This window comes from Drosophila biarmipes, chromosome 2R (genome assembly GCF_025231255.1).
Source record: "Drosophila biarmipes strain raj3 chromosome 2R, RU_DBia_V1.1, whole genome shotgun sequence".
NCBI lineage: Eukaryota > Metazoa > Arthropoda > Insecta > Diptera > Drosophilidae > Drosophila > Drosophila biarmipes.
This window is the reverse complement of record NC_066615.1, coordinates 17636039-17655010: the sequence shown is the minus strand read 5'-3', so window position 1 is coordinate 17655010 and position 18972 is coordinate 17636039. Positions and strand designations below refer to the sequence as shown.

Here is an 18972-nt window from a genome sequence, read left to right as displayed (position 1 = left end):
AAATTTAACTGGAACATAACCTTCGGTTAGGAAATTTTTTTTATATAAAATTTTAACACGATATTGAGGTAATTTATTTTTCAAAAGCAGCTCTGATTTTGCCATTTTTTACGCAATCCTTTATACAATTTAAAGAACTTACCCCTCCGCTGGTTGAGCACGTCCGGACTGAGCAGGTTGGGATTGTTGGCGAAGGGCACGTCCAGGTGGTTGCCCGTGGTGGTCAGGGCGGCTGGGGTGACACTGAGCGAGGTGCCCATGCTGTGGGCACTGCCCACGCCCAGGCCTCCTCCGCCTCCTCCCGATCCCCCTGCCATGCTCGGGGATCCCATGGTTTGGTGCGGAGGCGGCAGGGTCGTTGTGGTTATGGTCGCCGCCGTCTGGGTCACCGTCGTGTCCTTGAGGTTCTGCCTGGAGTCCGAGATTATCACAGCCGTCGGATTATCGCTGGCTGCATTTTGGGGAAGAGTGGAAAGCGCCATTAGTCGGGGCCAACTTGTCGATCTATATCCATTCTAATTACAGCTACTTTGGCGCTTGCTATACAGGATAGAATGTCCACTAATTTCGGCTGAGCGACAAAAATGTGACAGAGTAAACGGCAAAAAGAGGCAAAGTGGGTGGGGGCATTTGGGGGGAGAATCTACAAGACAAACCTGGGAAAAACAACTCGTTAAAAGTCCTCGACAAGCTTGCACTGGCCGGGAAACTTTCGGCAAAGTGATTAAGTTGCAACTTGGCCAAAACGTTGTCTTTCCCCTTCTGCCAATAGTTTTTGGTTACTTAATTACAGGGGCGCCGGAAACGGAAAAAAGGGGTGAGCTAGGGGCATGACGGGTCTTAATTTGAACGCACATCAAGCTAAACTAGTTCCATGCAGCTAATTTACACGAATTGTTGCGTGACGTGGATATATTATTTACAGCCATTTCTAGACATCCAAAAACTCATGCTCACACACACAGATACACAGATACTAAGGCAAATACCAAGACAAACAGAACGGAATGCAAAGACAAGCGGAAGGAGAAAATGATGGGCGGAAGTTGAAAAAGTGATGTCTGAGCAAAGACAACTACGAAACGTGAAGAAGAAGCCGAGTAAAAAATGAAGCAAACAACAAAAATAGTTTTGCATAGTGGCAAAAGAAGAAAGCAGGAGAAAGGCAAGGCCAGGGTAGGTGTGGTCATTAGGGTGGACCTTGGTATGGCAGTTCTCTCATCTTTTGATGTTCGCAAACGAGAGAAAATTATATTTACAAATAGATATATGTGTAGGTATAAATTAGCAAGGATAGTTTTAACGTTTAAAGTTTTAAACTGAGCTTTAGTTAGCATTATTTATTTTATTTATTATTATAAAAAGTTGATGTACTGATATTTATATCTTTAGTATACACTTGTAGTTTTTTAAGGAATAGTGAGGGAGTAGTTTGCTGTTCAACGGTCCACCCTAGAGTTCAAGTATGGGTTTTTTATTTGGCTCGTGTATGTGAGAAAAAAAGGAATGCAGAAACGGATTTTAATGGCGACGGAAATGTGTTTTGACATGGGTAGCGGAGAATGTGAGCTTTATGGTTTGGGGGGGGGCTATAAAGGCATCTCAGGCTCCAAAATCGAGGCAACCAGAGGGAAACGGCGAAAGATATAGCTTGGATGGGGGAAAGCTGAATCGGATTTCGGTGAGTGATAGAGTTAGGCAAAGAAGGTGAACGTAATATTTGTGATTTGCTTCATTTTTGGTTAGGTTTGATTCCAAAGATGCGGGTTTTCTTGACTTGCGGGGTTTTTTACGGTTGTTCTTAGATGTTCGCTTGGGGTTTCGGTATTTCTGGTGTCACACTCACGCACAAATAGTGATGCAAACTCGCCACTGTCTGGTGTTTGCATTGGCGGATGCGATTGCGGATACGATTGCGGATACGTTTGCGGATACGGATACGGTTGCAAGTGGGTGGTGCCGGTACTAGTGGTGCCACCACCACCATCGTAACTGGGACTGAGGGGCACACGCACACAAACAGACGGCACTGGTGGTGGTGCGGCTGCGGCGGTTGAGGTTGCATTTATTGTTGCTGTTGTTGTTGATGCTGATAGTAATGTTGATGATGTGAAGGTTGTGCTAATTGTTGTAGTTGTTGTTGCTTGTACTGTTGTTGTTACTGTTGTTGTTGTTGTTGGATTGGCTGTTGTCGTAGTTGATGATGCAGTTTTACTTTCATTGTTGTACTTAGGCGACATTCATACATAACATTAAACGATCAAACTAGTGTTTATGTGGTGTGTTCAGAGGAAACTATGAGATAGGTTTCCCCTTCGGCCCCTTTTCTGTTTTCTTTTTTTGATCGAATTCGAATCAAATATGATTTTAAGACTTCAAATAAAATATATTTCCTGATCGAAGGCGGAAACGGAAACGGGGGCTCCATATTTGTATATGAGTTCCAATGTAGTGTTGTAAGACTAAAGTGTTGTGTAAGTGTCAAAGACATAATCTAACCTAAAATTTTCCAATCCTAAGTGAGTTTCTAAGTTTCATCTAAAGGACACTGCCTCTAGGAACCTAAAGCGTGTTTTTCGTTCTATTTCTCAAACGCTGTATTAGTTTTCATATACATAAATGTTGGTAAATATAATAAAGCGGTCAAGTTACTGCCTCGAAGGAATATATTAATTAACAAAGTGGAACCCAAACGAAATGATTAAGGTAAAAAGTTTCACAATCACAGAAAAGAAAACCAAATCGGGCAAGGCGAATATTAAGATTAACGTTAATTCGAGGCGGACTCGCGCACAGAACACACACTTAAAGCGTTTTCTTTTCATTCAGACAAACCAAAAACGAACTGAAGTCGGGGGAAAACGACCAAAGAAAACTTTTAACTCAGCCTCAGAAATAAGGAAAAATGTCATAAGAAAGATAGAGAGAGATAGATGGAGAGACGGAGCAAGAACTTGTTGCTAAATAAGGAAAGCTTATAATTTATATATATCATATCACGATGTTCGTATGTAAATGGATATATATAGTTTGTTCATTCATTCGCTTGAATTTTAAATGGTTAAACCTCGCACACACACACTGGCACACTCTGGGTCTTATAGCGAGGGTCTACCCACCAGTTGCTGCCGCGGGGTGGGGGGAGGCGGTCGAGGAGGGGCCTCCGGCCCCGCCCCCCTCTTTGGCCCCAGCCGCCGAGTCCGATGTTTGATTTTGATTAACGACAAATGCGGAATTCTCCTCCTTGGTGATGCTCATGTAATAGCACGTGTCATCCTTTTTCATAATGTGCCTGGGTCCGGGGTTCAGCAGGATGGTCTCCTCGTAGAATTCGGGCAGCTCCGCCGGACGCACGCCCACCAGGGCCACTCCGTATCTGCGGGAGGGATTTGAATGGAACGGAATTGAATGCATTGGGTGGGTTTAACACGAATTTCGACTCCTTCCGGGGGGCACACTCACTTGCGGTGCGAATGGAAGCTGGCGTAGGTGAAGCTCTTGCCCTCGTACTCCCCGAAGAATCGACTGTCGCCCAGGACAATGTGGTAGATCTCGTTGCCGGAGCACTTGCCGTACAGCCGGTGCCACTCCTCCGGACTCTGCTGGCCCTCCCTGTGGGTGGTCAGAGTTATAGAGACGTGTTAGGCTCTCGTGTGAAATGCATGGGTCACGGCTCAGTTGGCGTCCCAATTAGCAATTCGCTGACATCTGATTAACCCGGCTTTTCATGCCACGCGACCACAGCTCATGGAAACTACAACTGAAAAGCCGCATTAAATTGAAGGTTTCCGCAAAACCACCTTTCCCGGAACTCTACCCTCAGCTGATTTTCTCACTTGGCAGCGGTGAGCAAAGCTTTTTTGTTTTTCTTTGGCATGTCCACAAAATGCTTTTAATTAACACGGGAATTTCAAATTGAATTCCTGTCATGTAAGAGCAGAAGATAAGGGAAAGCGAACTAATCCGTTTGTTTGCGGTGAACTCATTAAAACTGAATGAATGAACTGAATTTCCTTTCTTTCCTTATTTTATCTAATTGAATTTATCTTAATAGCTGCGGGAAAGTTTTTTGAGAATTTGATTTTCTAACAAGTATTTATTGATTTATCTCAAAAACCTAAAAAAATTTAAGGACGCCAATAAGTATGCTATGAATTTTACAGTCAGATTAACATGTTTTCTATTGCTTACTATTTACATTAAAATTTGTTCGTTATTTGAAATATTTTTTTTTACTTTTATGTTCTTTTGCAAAAATATAATTTTATTAAAAAACCCATTTTTTACCTTAGTAGGATCGTTATTTTAAAGTTATTTAAAGGCAATATTATAATACCTTGAAGTAAGAAACCATATTTGTTTTATCCTATATTTCAAACGTACTCAAGCTCCCATATACATATTTAATATTGAATAAATATAGACTTTTTATGAAGAGTCAACGTAATAAAATTTGTTTATAAGTTGAATATTTACAAATTGAAATATAACATTCACCAAAGAGCTTAACTTATACGTAGTTTCCATTCCCATTTATCCTAAACCACTTCCTGATCATTTTCGTGGCTTACATATTTTCCCGCCCACTACTTCAGGGATTTGTCACCAGAAAAATCCTTCAATAAGCAGAAAGTAAACTCTGAATCATGGCTTAAGTCCCCCGCTTAGGACGCTCTAACCGCCCTGCCCGAGCTAACTAAATTAGCCGCCACATCATAAAAAATACACACAAAAAGCCGGAGGAAAAACATCTGAATGAGCAATCAGGCGGCTGTGAGCTGACCCAACCAGCCAAGCGAGCCGATGACGCACGGCGGATAGAGAACTTTTTGCATGTCCACCATGCGTATACGTACTGTCCGCGGGACGTGTGGAGCAGCAGGGTGACCAGCGTGCTGGCGCCGGGACAGGTGCAGTTGTTGGCCAGAAGGGCGTACTTGAACTCGTCCTCGCAGACCACGTGCTCCGCGAACTTCACATGCAGCTTGTGCTCGGGCCTGCGGAAAGCGGAAATGCGAAATGGAAATTCCGCAGGATGTGCGATTGGTTGCCGACGCACATCGGTGGCGGTGGCATTTGCAAATGTCAGGTGGAAAAAGGCGAATTATTCGGGAATGGTACATGGCACAGCTGTCCCTGCTCACCTGAATATCTGCACATACTGCGGCACATTCGGTGCGAAGTCCTTGACGGCCCAGGATCGCAGGATGGTGTGCTCGTCGGCGGCCGTCTTGTCCGCATAGTTGCGGGCCGCCAGGATGAAGCACGCCTCCGCCTCGTTCATCCTGGCGCGTGCCAAGTCGCCATCCTTCAGGCAGGATCCCTGCAAAGGCGTGGGCTCTCCAAATCGTGTTCTTCTAAGCCGGAATAGGGGCAGGCTTACCTGAATGTAGATGACGCGCTGCGCCCAAATGGGCACCTGCAGGATCATCCGCATCGTGGTGTCCAGCTCCATGGGACTGAGCAGCACCACATAGAAGTCTTGCAGCAGCGGATGGGCGTAGAACTCGTTGAGGAAGTCCATGATGGTGTCGGCGTGTAGGGTGGTGGAGCACACCACCACATGCTTTTCGCTCTGGGCGCGATGGGAACTGTAGCTGCCGCCCAGCTTCTGGCGCTCCATCCACGTGAAGGCCAGCTGTTCGAACTATATAAGGAATGGGGCAAGTTATCAACTAAAAGAACCATCAATCACATCGGGAAAACATCATCTCCTAAGCGTTTTGTGTTGACACTAAGATCTGAAAGGTCGTATTCTTTAAGTTCCCCCTAAAAGTTAAGCCCTATGTTTAATACTATTTTGATGGAAAGGATTTACATTAATATTTTTCTTTTTAAGCCCTATCAGCATCCCTAGAGTCAGCTCAAACCTTTTACCTCATGAAATACTTTCACTCTTAGCAATCCCATCAAAACTGAACGGTAGTTTGAGTAAAAGGCACTTATAAAAATATTTTTATGTGCAGATTCCTAAAGGTTATTGTGACCTTGCTGCTTAATGACCTCATAAAACTGAAGCATAGGTTGAGAAGGTAAGCCTTAAAACATTAATATTAAACGGCAGCCATAACCTTTGGCACCTTTAACTTCACCCTTAAAAACTGACATCGTTTAAGGGATTTTTTAGCATGGTAAAAATACATTGTTGCCTATTGAAAGAGTCGCTCGGGGAAATTCAATTGCTGGAATTGAATAAGTTCAATTAAATTTAAGTGCCGGGACTTCTCTGGATTTTTGCAACATTTTGTGCAAAAACGCATGCAACTTGTTGTTTTTATCGAGGGGCGGGGAGCTGAAGGTCATAAATTCTGCAGCATATTGACATGCACTTGGTTCTTTTAGTACTGGGCGAACCAAGTCCCATTTCACAAACCAAACTGTGCCAGAAAAAGGTAGAAAAACTGTTTTGATGGATGCTCTTGTTGTTTGCCGTTTGGCCAAGAGACCAATGCTCAGTCGTATTCTAATACTCTTTCTAATATAGCCCATACTTAACCAGTTTCGTATATATTTCTGAGATATTTTATGAATATTTGAAGTTTTTGTTCAGCCTGTGAAAATGGTTATGGTCATCTCCCCCAAAAATGTAAGTTTACGATACCTTCTTTGGGGATAACACACTAGAACTTTAACCGAACATTGGAAATTGGCCCTAAACTGTTTTAATAAAAATCTTTAATCTTCTTAATCCAAATGTTATACATATTTGACGTAACAATATTTATAGATATTTGTTATCTACCCAGTCAATCCTTTAAGGGTGTTTAGGTTTCGTTATTTCGGTTTTCAGATTCCATCCCATCTCGCATTTCTCCATGGAATCTCTACTCCTGCTGCTTCTGCTGCTTGTTCAGCGTTTGTTTTTGTTGATAAAACAATTGTTTGCAAATTGTTGAACATGGCAGTCAGTCAGACAGTCGGGTCATGGGCTGGGGTCGCCGGGCAAATGGTGAGCAATTGCCATCGACAGCATCCCCTCTATTTATTAATATCGATTGATGACCAAAGAAGAACGCCCATCTATTTCCCCCACTTCGATGCAGATGATGAATGGGGATAAGGTTCGTCCCGGCTTATGAAGCATAAATATTTGATGTGGCTTTTTTGCCCGGCCATAAGATGGCTTCTAAACGGAACTATTTGGCTTTTGGGCACTACCCCGACCCCAAAGCCAGGGGATCCCTCGATGAACTCACCTGCGTGGGCAGCACAATGAGGGCGACACAAATCATGATGACCATATAGAGCTGCGAGGGCCAAATGTCCGGCACAAAGTCACCGTATCCCACTGTGGAGAAGGTCACAACCACATAGTAGGTGCTCTGAAATAGATTCAAATGTCGATGACCAGCGCGCTGGAAGTGCTGGATGCCACAAACGCTGGGGGTTACAAAGAGACGTATAGATTAGGGAATAAAATTAAGATGAGATATATGGATCCCATTACCTCGTGAAGACCAAACACAGTAAAGTGGCTGACAGAATGGTCAACTGCTGGGAGAGCGCCGACTGAGACTTTTGCATCGCACGATGGAGGTCGTTCTGTAGGATGCAAAATATGAGATAAACACAAGATGCATCTAGATATAACAGTTCAACTCACAAACATATTCTCCAGCGACCGCTTGGCCAGCCAGCAGTTGAGGAATATGGGAATGAACAGGTTCCGCAGCGGAGGATGAACAATCTGAAATGGTATAACACCCTGATAAGTCTGCCTGGAGGACCCTTATCCGAACCTACCGTAAGTGCAAAGGGTATTGTCGTCACTAATTCTAGTATAAAGTGAAATGAGAGTATCTGTTGCCAGATGTTGCCCTGAAATTGGTGTAAATTAGTTAAAATCTTAGTAAAATCATGGGTTGTGTGGGCTACCTTATAGCCTAGATATGTGAGAACCAAAGATTGCGTTAACGACACCATGGCCAGAAGCAGCTGAAGGACCCAGAGCACTGTCGGCCGATTCACCCAGAGTATGGCGTCCCAGTTGATGATGGGGTTCTCCTGGAACTCCTCCTCCGTCAGCTTGGCCGAGATGATGAACTCCGTCTTGTTGCCCACTTCGCAGCCATAGCTATTCGGATGGATTTGGGATAGGTAATCAATCACGGGGCTCTGTCTCGAGGACAGACAACGGTCACTCACCATGTTATAAATGTAGGATTTTTATCCAATATCACACGTATTATGTAGAGAACACACGACAGTAACTTAAGGAATAAATCGGCGATTCGTATGCGCAGGCCTTTTTTTGATAAGGGAATAGCAAATGCGTTAGAATTTGGGTCAGTTGAGTGAATTACACTGTCTGCGAATGTTTGTCGAGTGGGTTTTCCCTGCGGCCCCCAACGAAACCTGTTTACCTGTTCAATTATTTCCTTCCCAAATCAATATTTACCCAAGATTATCGAATTCTCCCTTTGTAATGTCATTCGCTGGTTGGTCTGTCGGTGTCTGCGTCTGTATATGTGTGTGCTTGTCTATGTGTTTGTGCTTGTATCCCGAGGATGTATCCCTCCCGCCGCTAATCAAATTCAATTAAATACTACCTAGTTGATTGTTGTAATTAAGTCGAGCATTTTGGCTGATGCAAGGACAACACTTGGCGGGGCGGTACTTACTCGAACGCTGATTCTTAATGAAATAGAGTTGCAGTCTTTCTTTGAATGTGTTTTCGTTCACATAGTACTCCACACGAACTCTGCAAAGAAATGCGAAAGAGGGGCGCTGATGATTGAGTTTCTAAATTGAGTTGTCGAACAAAGCCTTTTGCAAAGGACCCTTGTTCCCCATCACGCCCTTATCCCCCGACAATCGAATTCCCGCCCCGATTCCCCGCTTCCGCAGCTGCCACTCGCTGCACTTGACAATTGATGCGCTTACTTATCACATTAAGTGACGCAGATGGCTGCACACTTCCCTGTGCCTTATTACCTTGCACTCGGAAAAATATCTAGAAGATACAACATAAATGGGGACTCCTATGTAGTTACTTTTTATTATTCAAACACCTTAGCATACAAAAAGGTTTTTCATGTTATGAGAAATTTGAGAAATAAATTTACCATTGATTAAACATATTTAGGAATGTTATTGGTTGTTTTATATACGGTAATAAAAGTAGCTTTTTGCAGAAAGTACTATTTTATTTGTTCAAAATAAAGATAAAGCATATAGCTGCTATTAATAACATATTTGATATTTTATGAATTTAATTTAAAAAAAAGGTTTGTTAAGAAATTTAATAAAAAAAGTAAATAAATAATAAACCATTACTTAAATACTAAGTATACTAATTTTTTTACAATAACTTTGTATCATCGTCCCATTTTGCAGAAAGCGCTTTCCCATTTTACTTTATTATTTTCTGTATTTAATTTAGTTATGTATATTAATTTTTCTATGTGTATTTGCATAACCTACTTAAATCAATAATTCAACTTATAATTTTTCCAAGAAGCTTTTCTTTTGGTGTAAGTCTACAGTTGGTGCGTGCAGCTAAGTATCTCTGAAGTTCAAAAGGGATGAGGTGGAACTAGGAAAAAGGACAGGCCACATGGCAGCCCTGCTCACACGTGACTGTCTTGTCCGCCCTTTGCCCTCTCCGCCACCCCCCTCTCAAGGACGAAAGGCGTCTGCCAATGGCTTTTCCCCGGGAAAGTGCGCCGTGAATGGGTTTCCATCAATGGCTACCTGTCTGTGCCCGGGGCACATCCATTGATGTTTCCCCGAATAAGATCAAAAGAGGACTCCTTTCCTCTGTAGGTGGGCATTTATATTTCCAAAGTCGGTTATAGGGCATGCCCTCTTCGACTCCTTCAGCCCTCCGCTGATCTCCTTTGTATTCTTCATATTTGATAACCCTTGACTGCAGCTGCAACACTGCTGCCTCGAGTGCATAACGACTTTAAACCACTCGGGCACACATGGCGTATGAGCAACAAAATGTGTGGCTTAAGCTTTTTTCCACAATTGTGTGGGGTGTCGAGCCACATACACTTTTATGTGCTCCTCGAGTTTTGCATTTGGCGCCTCAGAGTCTGAATATTCAAGACAGCCATAAGTGCTGAGCAAATATTTCTGCAGCATCTCCTTTGCACTTGACTGCCCAGAGACTTTGGGTTGGAGTAATTAAAGGCGTAGCTTAAAATTGGGGACAAAGGAGACCTGGCCGAGATTCAATTAACTGGGTTGTCTTTGTTTTGGCAGCTCATTTGGGAAGAGTTCGGTGCATATTCAGGGTCAGGGTTCATAAACCGGGCCGGGGGAGGGAAGTGCAAGAATAGTTGGGGTCAAGTGGCTCCCGGCAGCAGAGTTGATTCAGAAATGGCACCTTGGGGCCCATTCGAGGACCCAGGACCAAGGACGATGACTGCGAGTGCGTGGCGAAATTAACGAGCTCTCTCACACACTCGCCCGGCTAGTGACCAATCAGTTATGACCCGGCCAGAAGCGCCAACGTGCCACTGCATACAATCAACTCTGACCTGCCCCCGAAGGATGTTTCGCACTTCTCTGCGGTTTGTGGCGACGCAGAGTTCATTCCACTCTCGCTTTTTTCCGGTCATTGAACGCGGCACAATCGCTGGTCAGATGGCCATAAGTTCTGGCCAAGAAGGGTTCACCAATCACTCGTTGTCCATTTCCCTGCACTTTAAGTCTTTAGTGGGAAGCCCACACATGTACCCAAACTATAGTTGCGCAAATTTAAAATGAAATACGCATTCTCATTTATCAAAGCTGAACTGTAATCAAGACTAAAAAATATTTGCATTTCGTTTGATTGCAAATATTTCCATAAACAAAATAATTGTGAAACCAGAGAGCTGCAGTTGGTCAAAACGAAGGGGGGAAATGCCGCTTGCACAGTGCATGCCACTGAATTGGAAAAATGCCAGTCAGGCCGAAAAATAATGGATTATTTAAATCGATGTGCCAAATAAAATCAACTTTATTGGTGAGAATGTTATCGAAACTTATTGTTTATTTATTTGGCATTAAAATTTAAGGGTTAGTTAAAAATGATGTGCCTCTTTATTGCTTTAAAATGGACACCAATTTATGGTAATGTACTGATCTTTAAGATACAATTTTATTTTATTGCATTATTTTATAAATGAAATGCACAATTAAATAAAATAATAATGCTTTTCCACTAAATATTTATACATTTACAAAAGCTCTATCTTGTAGATAGTTAGGTAACTTAAACAAGTTAAAACAAAATATATTTTTTATATTTATTTTATTTTAATAACCCGAATCAAGTTAGTTTTCTAGAATTTCCTCAAATGGGCTTTCTCTTCTACGAAATTTCGGCAAGTTTTAATAACACCATTTATGTGTTTGCATATCGTTTGGCTGAACTTTTTAGCCTCGAATAATTGGTTTTATAGCCGCAGGATCCCACGTTTTTCCTATGTGAAGTTCGTGGCTGAACCCGCAAAGTTATGAACTTTTAAAGTAACCCCTAACTTTGGCTTAAATTGAATCCATTCTTTCGCTCAGCCAGGACTTCATGGTCCTGGGAGCCACTGGGAGAACTACCTTGGCCAGGATGAGCAGGGGACAAATGGCACGTTAATGTGTTTTTGTTGTGCCATCATTTGATTATCCACAGATATTGAGTTTAAAGCCGGGCTAAAATGGGAAGTGGGCAAATGGGCAGCCCGCGGCGAAATGTGCTTAGATTGTTTTACCTTTATTGATTTTTGATTTGGCGCTTTTTTTTTAAGAAAATTTGATTTAATTTCGTGTGCGTGGGCTCGGGTTTCTGTGTTTCTGTGTTCGTGTCGGGATTTGATTACAACTCCTTGATGAGATTGCGCCGGGCAGAATGAAGGTCGAAGGCAAACGGCGAAGCCAAGCAAATCAAAGGCCACAAAGAGCAGCTACAAGAATGCCTTTTTTTGGGCCTAGCCAACACAAAGGATTGGCGGACAAAGGACACCATTCAGCCCATGCGTGGTTTCAGGTAGCTACAAATTGCATCCTTGAGCGGGCTCAGAAGAAAGAGGAGAATAGGCGACGGCCTTGTTTTTGTTTGCTTATTGCTCCCCTGATGAGGTATTTCTATGCCCCTATATCTCCGCTGAAGTGTCCATTAAGGAAGCGCAGCATTGATTGCTACTCGTAAAAAGCTAAGAGCTCTTAGCCAGGATGTACACTTATTCCACTGAGTGTGCAGATGACAGCTCAGAAGAGGGCGGACTTCAAGAAATTACTCAAGATGAGAATGCATTTTGTTTGACGAGCTTCCGGCACTCGTTCGGCATTGCCAATGCAGTGTTGTCTATGTTTGCTAAAATATTTATAGGAAAATGATTTTGTGAAATGCCACTGAGATGGCTTGAGGATTTCCTGCTGTGCACTGGAAGAAATGAAGTAATTGTATTCCTAAAATGGTCTTGCAATTGTGGGAAGATATTTAAAAAAAGGAGCGTTCTTTTAAAATATTTGTTGAGGTATACAAGAAGTAAGTTTCAGGGCTTTCCTTTAATAAAACACAAGTTGGGTGTGAAATATTTCTGTAAGTGTAGAATATTTGTAATGTGTGCAAATGCTAAGTTTCAGGACTTTCCAACAATAGTTTAAATATTAAATATATATGCAAGTGCTTCCTTTTACGAAACACTACTTTAAATTTATTGAATATTTCTGGGAGTGTAGGCTTTTAGTTGAGGCCTGATTTGATTATGAAGCGACGCCTTGCTGCCGCCTCGGCCTGTTAATGGCTCGAATCGAGTTTCAAATTCAGTTAGGGGCACGCGGCGTATACGCGATTTTCGCGGCCCTCGCGGCGTATACGCAATGTGCGGGCTTACCTGGGTATTCGGTCGTAGGAGTCCCACGAGGAGAGACAATTGTAGGACGAATTGCGACTGTTGCCCGCCATGTTGCATAATAGATGATCCATTGGCTCGAATGACCGCGGCTCAGAGCACTTTACCTAATTCCACGTTCCGATCACCTTGGGAAATTGCATTGCATTTTCGATCGCTGGATGGTTATACTGATATGTTTTGGGTGGACCCTTAAGGAATACGGCAGCTTAGCTCCAGCACTTCTGCACCAACTTCAACTTTAATCAAAATTGATTGCCCTGGCTGGGCAATTAATTTTGTTTGTTTGAACACGCAATTGAGGACAGAACTCGTGTATAGCACAGTGTACACGCACACACATGCTGGCACACACTTATTTATAGCTTGTTTAACATGATTTTTTGTTGCTGCCCATGTGGGTGTTGTTGCGTCCTCCCATTGTGTGTTCTCTGGCCATTTAATAAATTTATTGCCCTAACGGCCGTAGCCTTGAAAAGCAATGGCACCGGGCGGATACGGATGTGTGCGATAAAGCCGGCGTTGTGCCCTCATTTTGTCATTACCCCCTGTTTTTACACTTTTTATTATTTGACACACAAGGCGTTACTACTCTAGCAATGCCCCCCCCCCCCCCCTTCACCAGGGTATCAGTTTACATTATGTTCAGCTTCCCGTTTCAATTTACGCAATTAATTAAAAGGCATGAATTGACTGAAATGATTGCCCCACCTCACACCACCCACCTCCACCACCCGTTGTTAATCCCGGAATTCAATTGTAAATTCATACATTATTTAAGTTGCTCCGCGGTGTTCAGGGCTTTTGTTCATTTTGATTGCTTTTTAATTGCAAATTCATGTTAACTGCGGCATAGGAAATCCGTTAAAGTGTCGTTACGCTCTACGTGAGCGATTTAAGAATCCCATCGGTTGGCCCAAAAGAGTCAATAAAATTTATCGCCTCTGACACTCGCTGACAGACACAAAGCCGCATCATTAGACGTGACCTGAGAAGTGTGGCTAAGTGACACATTGACAAATGACAAGGCCAAGTGGCAAGTCTTTAAGGGATTCACAAAAAATCTTGCTCGGTAAATCCCTCATTCTTAAAGCCTTCTTTTCCAGCATCCTTTCGCTGTAATTTGTAATTTAAAGCCATCTGCCACCGCTCTTTATGGCCTTGGTGCTTTGGTGCTGGGACTTCAATTAAAAAATCTCTAGGAAATTCGTATCCCCTTCTTATAAGCTCATCCTCATTTGAACTTTGAACTTTCACCGCTTGCACTTTCTCGCCCATCCCGGCGCTGATTGATTCACTTTCTCCTACTCTCGAATGCATTTATTCTTTTATTCATTCTGTCTCCAAGTGCAATTTGCATGGCAATGGCTTGCTGTGAATTATTTAGCCGTTCGAAGTGATTAATCGAAGTGCTTTCTTTGGAAATCCCGTGCGTGCCGACTGTCTGCCGCACATCAAGGATACGCCCTGTTTAGGCCAAGTATCTGCCGGTAATGCCCGTGTGATGTGGCGCTTTTTGGTGGTCCCCGCAATTACAGTAATTGGCCTGTCCCGCGACTAACACCTTTTTATGGGCTCCAGTTCAAGGCCCGGACGGCGTGGGTCTCAGGGGGGCAAGTAACCCAATTTCTGGGCTTAAAGGGCGCGAAACAAGGCACAGAAATAGCACCCCCACCATATAATTTCAAGGAACCCAAAAATATTGCTCAGTAACCAAATATGGGGTTGTAAACACTAGTCTGTCGAGGAAATACAGATCAAGTCATAGGAAATTTAATTTATAACTTTCGCTCTAGTATAATTAATTTGTATCAGTATATTGCAGTAAGCTTATAAAAATAATTAAAACTTTAATATTACTTAGACAGGTGTCTAGAAGTATGCTTCAAAAAATGTAGAATTAGTTAAAATAAATTCTAAAAATGTCTAAAAAGTATGCAACAATATGGAACGAACCACTAAGTGTATTGCATTCTTGCCATTATTTCTTTCACTGCATACTTTTAGGCACCTTTATAAGTGATTTCACGGCCCCAGAGATTTCCATAGCCCGCCCTTTTTATAAAAATGATAAAATCGAACAGAGGGAAATAATTTATTCATTTATAAGCAATTTTTTCTTTGTTCGACTGGTTTTTCCCCCATCAAGGAAGTACTTCGAGTTTATTTTTGGTTCCCGCATGAGGGTTAATTTTAAAACAAAGCCCGGGACGACGGCACTTCGTCTGCCTGTCTGTCTCACAGCTCATTAGGTTTATCGATTGCTCGGATTGGAGCAGTCTGTTCTGCCCCAATATCCTTGACGGCAGACAGGAGGACTGGAGAAGTTCCTTTGGCAACCGAAATCGTGTGTGTTGCCTAAATGTATGCAAACATTTGCATTAACACTCGTCACGGGATGAATGGGATGCTAGTCCTTGGAGGAGGATGCTAGAGCCAAAACCAGGAGCGTTGAACTGGCAGCTCACAAACAAATCAATTTGGCTGCATAAAATTTAAATATTTTCGCAGAGCCACGCTTTTGTTTCATTGTCCAGACGGCTTGGCTTTGTTTCGCCAGAGCTGCCTGGCATTTGCATACCGAAAATATCTTTATTCATTTTGGCGAGCCAAGCGAATAGAAATTGGTAATCCGGTGACCTTTGCTGGCTGTTTTTGCCCGCTGCTCCTACGGAAGTCCAAAGACGTCACAGTTCATGAACTCTTTTGGTTTGGAACTCCCTGGGCTTCCCTTTCCCCTTCGCTTGCCCCGCTCGTTGCTTTTTATGATTTCTGCTGGCAGTTTATGTCCTGGCTTTATGTGCAGCATAATAAACTTGATGTCTGAATCGCTTAAATTGAGTGAAGGTCGCCTTTTAATGGGCTTGTATCTTGATTGCACACAAAATCCCCCCAAAAATATGATGGGATCAAATGTATCTACGCCCGCTGCTAATGCTGCACATTCCATCGGCTTGGAAATGGAAGAGGCTTTGATGTCTTCTGAGCAGCTGCCCATCGGAGCAGACCTAAGTTGCATTCGCCTTTGGCCAAATTAGCCTCACAAATGATTCGAGGCATCCGCAGCATATTGCCGTTTCCCACGCGATCGACCCATTCACGGGCTCCAAACATCCTTCTGCAATGGGTTCATTTATGGCATATTCGCTTGTTAATAGTGGTTGGTTTTCGGAGATTCAAAGATGTAAGCGATGAGGTTTTTCTGGCTTAAAGGCCCATACATAGTTAGAAAATATCTACTTCTCAGTGTCACTGTTTGCCTTTTTATTAATACGGAAATTGAAAGAAAAGCAGTTATTTAAGTCAATAAAACATCTTTGTAAATAAAATACAATTTAAAAAATAAATATTAAGATAGTTTAAGTAATAAAATAAAAGTAAAGGGTACAATTTCCAAATAGAAAAACCGAATACTTTAAAACACACCTTGGAGGAGTGCAGGGTAAACCCATTCGATCATTGCGCTCTTTAATATTTCCGCAACTTGTTGATTAATAATTTAGTTGACGCCTTTGTTGCTTTCCCCATTGCGTGTGCTTTTCCGATTCGCGTGAAAGTTGGCACGCGCCATCAGAGCACGGGAAAAGTGAAAGCGGGGAAAGTGACACAGACATTGTGGCACAGCGCGGAGAAAGGGAAGGACCTCGGGCAGACAGCGGCACGCCTTGGCTCCTGGCCAACAGAAGTGCGCAACAGTTTAAAAAGTAGGCGTCACCAGCAGGGCACGACATGTCGGAACGGAAGGAAAGCAGAATAGGAAGAAATAATGGGGGTGGCAGAGCGGAAGTGGGGCTACCGAGACGAACAGACAAACTGTTGCTTCTTGCCCCTTTCTCGCTTAGCATATTAAATCGTGCGGAAGCAATCGATTGCCGCTAAATGGGGGGCAATTTGCTCCTAATGACGTCATTACATGCAACAAGCAAACAACCCACGAGCCGCAGGACATTCCCGGCCCAGAAGAAGAAAGGCTAATGTCCGCCCCAGCAGCCCGTTCATAAATCAATGCTCTAAACTTGGCCGAAACCGCACGCGACCTTTTCTCGGGCAGACAAGACCAGCAGCACTACAGAGAGAGAAAATAGCGGCTAGCTACTTAATATTTCGTAATATGTTCCATTATTTTAAATATGTTTTTTATTTTTTGAGCTGTAAAGGTTATCTATTAAAGCATCCATTTCTTAATTAATATTTATTAGCTTTTCATTGACCCCAAATTCTAAATTTTTTGTTTTATTTTTTATTCCAAAGGCTAATAAAAACTTAAAAAAATAGTTTTCGAATTTAATTTCCCTTTTCTTTCTTGCTGAAAAACCTAGGTAAACACATAACATTTGGGAAAGTTTCCATCCCGAGTACCGCAGTCTTTTCTCCCTGTGCAGCAGAAGCGGCGCAAAAAAAACTTGAGTAGGCAGAACGAATTTATCACTTGGCCAGCTTAATGGCTCTTGGGCCAAACAAAAGCGTATTACAAAGCGTTTAGCATGTTGTTTTTCCACTCCTCCTTTTAACAATTCACTTGATCCCTCTTTTGTGGTTTCTGCGTGTGCTCGTGGCTCTGGTCGGGGGTGGGAGTGTGTTGATGGCCGGGTCAAAAGGAAAAAAGGAAAGCGCATTAAAAGAAACGCTGGCCAAAGGTGAAGTCCTGCGGCTTAAGTGGGCTCTGATGAACTACTGCGAAAATGAAGTCATAAGTGAATAAATAAGGGAGGGAATCAATGGAGGCGACTAGATTAGCAGTCAGACAGCAAGGAATGAAGAGGTAGAAAGTAATTTATCAATATTAGACGACTGCATCTCTAGATTCAAGAATTATAACATACACAAAACAAAATAGGTTTGATTTCCCAATGTCATGTTAAATTTTTTCAATTAGTTTAGTTTCTTCTTTCTTTAATTTCTACATATACATAGGTTCACTTTGTATTAACTGTAGAATTGCCGTCCAAAAAATTATTATTTTATTTATTAGCTTTCGTGCTTACTTACTCTCGGTTACTGACATTGAGAAACTGGCCCTTAAAGAAGCTAATTAAATCATTTATTAAAAGGCTTGAAATACATTTTCAATTAGTCGCTCTTTCCTTAAGAAAACGAGTTTCACCTTTACCCCCAATTGACTTTTCTTCACCAGTTTCTCCGCCCCCCACTCCCTCCTCCCAACCACCCACCAATTTCTTGGCCAAATGTATGCAAATAGCAATGTCGCACATATTTCATAATTTTCATATTCTTCGTGCCGAAAAGCAATTTGCATTTGCGTTTTTTGTTGTTCTTGCTGTTGCGGGACAAATTGGTTGCCATTTCTGTTTATCATACATGGAAATTCACAGAGCACGGGGCGTATGAAATGGGAATTATGGGCCAAATTAGCTTATTTGACATTTGAATGTGCAAATATTTGGAAAAGTTGGAAAAGTGCGAAACGGAAAGTCGCTAGGCATTTTTCATGCCCGACTGCAATCGTTTTTTGGTAATCGATGGGCCTCTAAGATTGTGCGGTTCGCGTTGAGTGGGTGTTTCGGTTATCTGCAGCTGTCAGTTAATTTCCGTTCAAGTAGCCATTAAAACAATCATGACGCCGCTTAGGCTCACAGATACACACCCACACAGGGACAGAAACACAGGCTGAGAACGAGGGAAACGCCATTTTATGGACTGCCATTAACAGCTTGTTGTCGCAGCAGCCATTTAATAATAATAAAATGGCTAAAATGGCAGAAATCCATGCGAATAACTCAATTACACGGCCATGCTGCCAGACTGCTGCTGGAGACTTGTCAACACTTCGAAGTCTGCTAATTAAAATCCTCTTCTCCGGGCTCTCGGCCGCCCCTTTGATTACTAATATCGAATCCAATTAATCTTCCCCATTTGACTAAGTCGGTCCCACAACATGTGGCGCGTGTGTCGAGTTATCATAAATGATTTCGACTTGGGGAAAGTTTGTCAAAAACTTTCTCCTGCCAAATCGGTTTGTTGGCACAGACTTCCAGCTCAATTGCCGCAAATTTTCAGTGACACCCGAATGGCAGTCTGCCAGGAACAGGACCGTCATCCATAATCCCCAACAGCCTGCGCCTCTTGAGGTGGAGCATTAACTTGGCTAATTACAGAAGTGTCTGGCTTA

The 18972-nt window shown here is 42.7% G+C and overlaps 1 protein-coding gene across 4 annotated transcripts in view; it reads right to left on the bottom strand.

Annotated features, from left to right (window-relative positions):
- LOC108022543 (potassium channel subfamily T member 2) overlaps positions 1 to 18972 on the bottom strand; it is a 118555-nt gene that overhangs the window by 9645 nt on the left and 89938 nt on the right. For 2 of the 4 annotated variants that reach the window (XM_044092336.2, XM_044092338.2), the window contains 13 exons: positions 8622 to 8701; positions 8146 to 8245; positions 7876 to 8074; positions 7744 to 7818; positions 7604 to 7687; positions 7448 to 7542; positions 7197 to 7380; positions 5384 to 5647; positions 5145 to 5323; positions 4857 to 4997; positions 3463 to 3612; positions 3120 to 3376; positions 143 to 451 (listed from right to left, as the gene is read on the bottom strand). In XM_044092336.2, coding sequence (XP_043948271.1) covers positions 143 to 451; positions 3120 to 3376; positions 3463 to 3612; positions 4857 to 4997; positions 5145 to 5323; positions 5384 to 5647; positions 7197 to 7380; positions 7448 to 7542; positions 7604 to 7687; positions 7744 to 7818; positions 7876 to 8074; positions 8146 to 8245; positions 8622 to 8701 — 2117 coding nt within the window. Of the gene's footprint in view, positions 1 to 142; positions 452 to 1846; positions 2186 to 3119; positions 3377 to 3462; positions 3613 to 4856; positions 4998 to 5144; positions 5324 to 5383; positions 5648 to 7196; positions 7381 to 7447; positions 7543 to 7603; positions 7688 to 7743; positions 7819 to 7875; positions 8075 to 8145; positions 8246 to 8621; positions 8702 to 12824; positions 13051 to 18972 lie in introns of those variants that run through there. The other 2 variants (XM_044092337.2, XM_044092339.2) reach the window with 2 other exon arrangements.